This window comes from Mauremys reevesii, linkage group 18, assembly GCF_016161935.1.
Source record: "Mauremys reevesii isolate NIE-2019 linkage group 18, ASM1616193v1, whole genome shotgun sequence".
NCBI classification, from domain to species: domain Eukaryota; kingdom Metazoa; phylum Chordata; order Testudines; family Geoemydidae; genus Mauremys; species Mauremys reevesii.
In genome coordinates this window covers 11,401,525-11,404,930 of record NC_052640.1, presented here as the reverse complement: position 1 = coordinate 11,404,930, position 3,406 = coordinate 11,401,525, and the positions used below count along the sequence as shown (strand labels likewise).

Here is a 3,406-nt window from a genome sequence, read left to right as displayed (position 1 = left end):
AAGTATAACATATTAAACACTGTGCTATATTCAAAATGTGCCTTTAATAAATCATTTAAAAAAAAGTTTATTAACCACAAAGCACATGATGAAAAGTTTAGAGCAGACAAAATTATCAAACTAAAGTACATATTTTATTTTTTATAAAATAGTGGAGCATGAAAAATAACTGTATATTACAAATATATACAGCAAATAATTGTGCCCTTCTAACACAAGTAAAGAGCATCACTCAATACAAAGCTTGCCTTTGCAGAATCTAGTGCTTCTTGATCTATTCATGGTGAGAATTTGTTTAACAATAGAAAGAGTCAATAAGCCCTTTGGGTCTCTTTGAATTGACCCCACCCCACACACACTTTTTTTTTTTTGCACAAATCAGTCCAAACGTGTATAACATTGGCTTGATTTCCATTAAAAAGCCACAAAATGTAACACTAAAGGGTTTCTGAGGACTAGACCTCTTAGTTCTTTTGTTAAGAGATTTCTTTTGTTGTCTTTATGTACAGCAAAATACTTGTTTCTCTTTTCATGTCATGGTAAGAAAAAAATGTATTGCACATTATTCTTATTCACAAAGTTTGTGTCTCATGCAGGAAGTTTCTCTTTTAGTGAAAGAATATTGGTGAGCATTATAGATTGAACCTATTTTTAGATACTTCAGACCCACTAAGCTGAAGAAGTGTTGTAAAGGATTTCTCTTTTCTTAAGTTAGCACAGAAGTTGCTTTCACTTAGGCTTCTATGGAATTGTCAAGTTTCCCAAAAAAGACACAATTTTCAGTCAGGCTCTTTAAAAAAAACAACAAAAAACATAGCTCCGTAAAACTTGATTATATCTTGTTACTTAGAAATCTGTAGGAACTCCAGCTCTGCTACATATAAAGATTACACACAGGTTTTTTTTTTTTATCAGAGGGCTGGATGAAACATCTTACTACAAATTAGTAACAGAAGAGGCTGCTTTAATTGACAATATTCCTTTCACTGAAAACCTTTTCCTAAGTACATTAACCTTCAGTTTATCAACAGGTCCTGAATTTCAATGTCATACATTTTTGCTTTGATTTGCTATACCGTTCTCTGACAAAAAGCACCTTTTAAAATTTTTACTTCTGACTGCTACCGTGAGCATTTATAAGTCTCTACAAACTGAGATACAGTTTTCTATACATCCTGTTCATACACAAGTGGGTGGCTGTAATGCTGATTCATATTTTGCATGGTGAGTTTTCTGTGGATGTTGAGTTTTTTTGTAGATTCCACTGTTTGTAATAACACTTGCAGGTTTTCTCCTACTTCTCTTCTTTAATCTCTGACTGCAAACATTTTGCCAGGATTGAAGAGTCTTGGAAGTCCAGATCCACATACCACTAGTAATGCCCACAACCAACAACATAAAAATTTTCACCATGAAAATTTCTACTGCAGGAATGGAGTTATTCATCATGCAGTCCAAATGTTTAGTCTGATTGTTCATCTTGCATTTATATTGCATTGCCACAATTTTCCAATAATCCATGTTAAGTCTTTCATAAAAGTAGCAAGCTATTACACATGTAGCAGGCACTGTATATAAGACTGAGAAGACACCAATCCTGACCATAAGTTTCTCCAACTTGTCTGTGTTTTCTCCACCTGTTTTCATCACCCTCCTGATATGGAAGAGGGCCACAAAACCAGACAGAATAAAAGAAGTGCCTATGATGAGATAACAAGCTAAAGGAATGAGTACAAACCCAGTCAAGGCATTCACATCCATGCTTCCAACATAGCACAATCCTGTCAGTTCATCTCCAGCTACCCTTCTCATAACTAAGATCATGATGGTCTTCACAGCTGGAATGGCCCAGGCTGCCAAATGAAAGTAGCTGCTGTTTGCTTCAATTGCTTCGTGCCCCCATTTCTTCCCAGCAGCCAGAAACCAAGTTAAAGTCAAAATGACCCACCACAATGAGCTTGCCATCCCAAAATAATAGAGGACCAGGAACACAATGGTGCATCCAGTGCTTTCCAGCCCCTCCTGGATAACGTAAAGTTGACCACTGTCTCGGTCACAGGCTATGCTCTCAGCACCTGAAAAGAGGCGAATAATGTACCCCACAGAATAGACACAATAGCACATAGACAGGAAGATGATGGGCCTCTCGGGGTACTTGAAGCGCTGGGGATCTATCAGGAAAGTGAGTACGGTGAAAGCGCTGGAAAAGAAGCACAGGATGGACCAGACGGCGATCCAGATGACGGCAAACTGTTTGTCACCCCTGCTCCAGTAAACATCAACCCCAGGTGTGCAGAGTGGGGCACAGGAAGCGCTTTTTTCCACATGGTGGAACTTGCCAGGATTTTCACAGGTGGCTCTACTGAGGCTGTCCTTGTGCTGCTGCAAATCATGACCATTGCTTGGCCGCTGTGGCCTGAACATGGGTGGCAACATGCTGGAGCCTCTGGGTGGCTCATCTGATCCGTTGTTAGGGGCTTCCATGCATAGGTAATTGGGGTCATTCTTGTTGGGCAATTTGCTGCAGTCTAAGGAGTCTGGCCACTTGAAATTGAATTGTTCCATGATGGGAGAGCATTTCAGCCTGGCCTGCTCACACATCACCCTACAGGCGGGGATTGGCGTGGAGACCTGCTCGGTGCACATCGGGGCATAGAGAGAGCAGAGGAAGAATTTCAAGTGGCTGTGACAGCCATACTCCACCAAGGGGGCAAACTCATGCAGCTGGATGGCAGCTTCCCTTTGGTTCTCGTGCCCCATCAGGTTCGGCATCCTCGTCATGTTGTAGCCTATATCCTTGCACATGGGGATTTCGATGGGCTGGCATCTGCCATCGCCCGGGCGGTCAGTGTCTATGGAGCTTATCCCGGTGCAAAAGCAAACCAGACGCAAGACCAGCCAGAGAGTTTGCATGAAGTTCCTCCTCCTCGCGGCCCCCATGTTTGCAGCAGCCACGGGGCAGTGGAGCCCGGGTCCTTTCCGCAGCCGAACCAGGTTGCGGTTGCGCACGGGGTGGGGGGTCAGTTCCGCCGCCCCGCGGCTCCCTGGCCGGAGACCATCGTCCCCCAACTTTCGCAAGGGCCGTTCAGGGCGCGGGCTTGGCGCGGTCCGCAGAGCCCCCGGCCATGAGCCGGCTGCGGCGCGGCGCGCGTGTCGCCGGCTTCCGAGCCGCGCTCAGCAAAAGTCCGGGCGAGTCATTGCCCAGCCCCGGCGGCGCCGGGAGAGGGGGGACCCCGGGGAGCTGAGACGCGGGGGTGGCGGGGCGCGTTGCAAACAACCAGCCGCGCTGGGGCCACCCCCATCCATAGACGCCCCAACTTACGGCGGGGATCCCGGAAACTTTCTCCTCCCCCGGGCTGCCACTTCTGAGCGCGTCCTTCCCCCCTCCCCGCGCCCCTTTCTCCGG

At 45.7% G+C, this 3,406-nt stretch overlaps 1 protein-coding gene across 1 annotated transcript; it reads right to left on the bottom strand.

The window, feature by feature from the left end:
* Nucleotides 1–229: 229 nt before the first annotated feature.
* FZD10 (frizzled class receptor 10) lies at nucleotides 230–3,052 on the bottom strand. The gene has a single exon (XM_039504527.1). The coding sequence runs from the start codon at nucleotides 2,938–2,940 to the stop codon at nucleotides 1,180–1,182; it is 1,761 nt and encodes a 586-aa protein (XP_039360461.1). The 5' UTR covers nucleotides 2,941–3,052; the 3' UTR covers nucleotides 230–1,179.
* Between the last annotated feature and the right edge of the window lie 354 nt (nucleotides 3,053–3,406).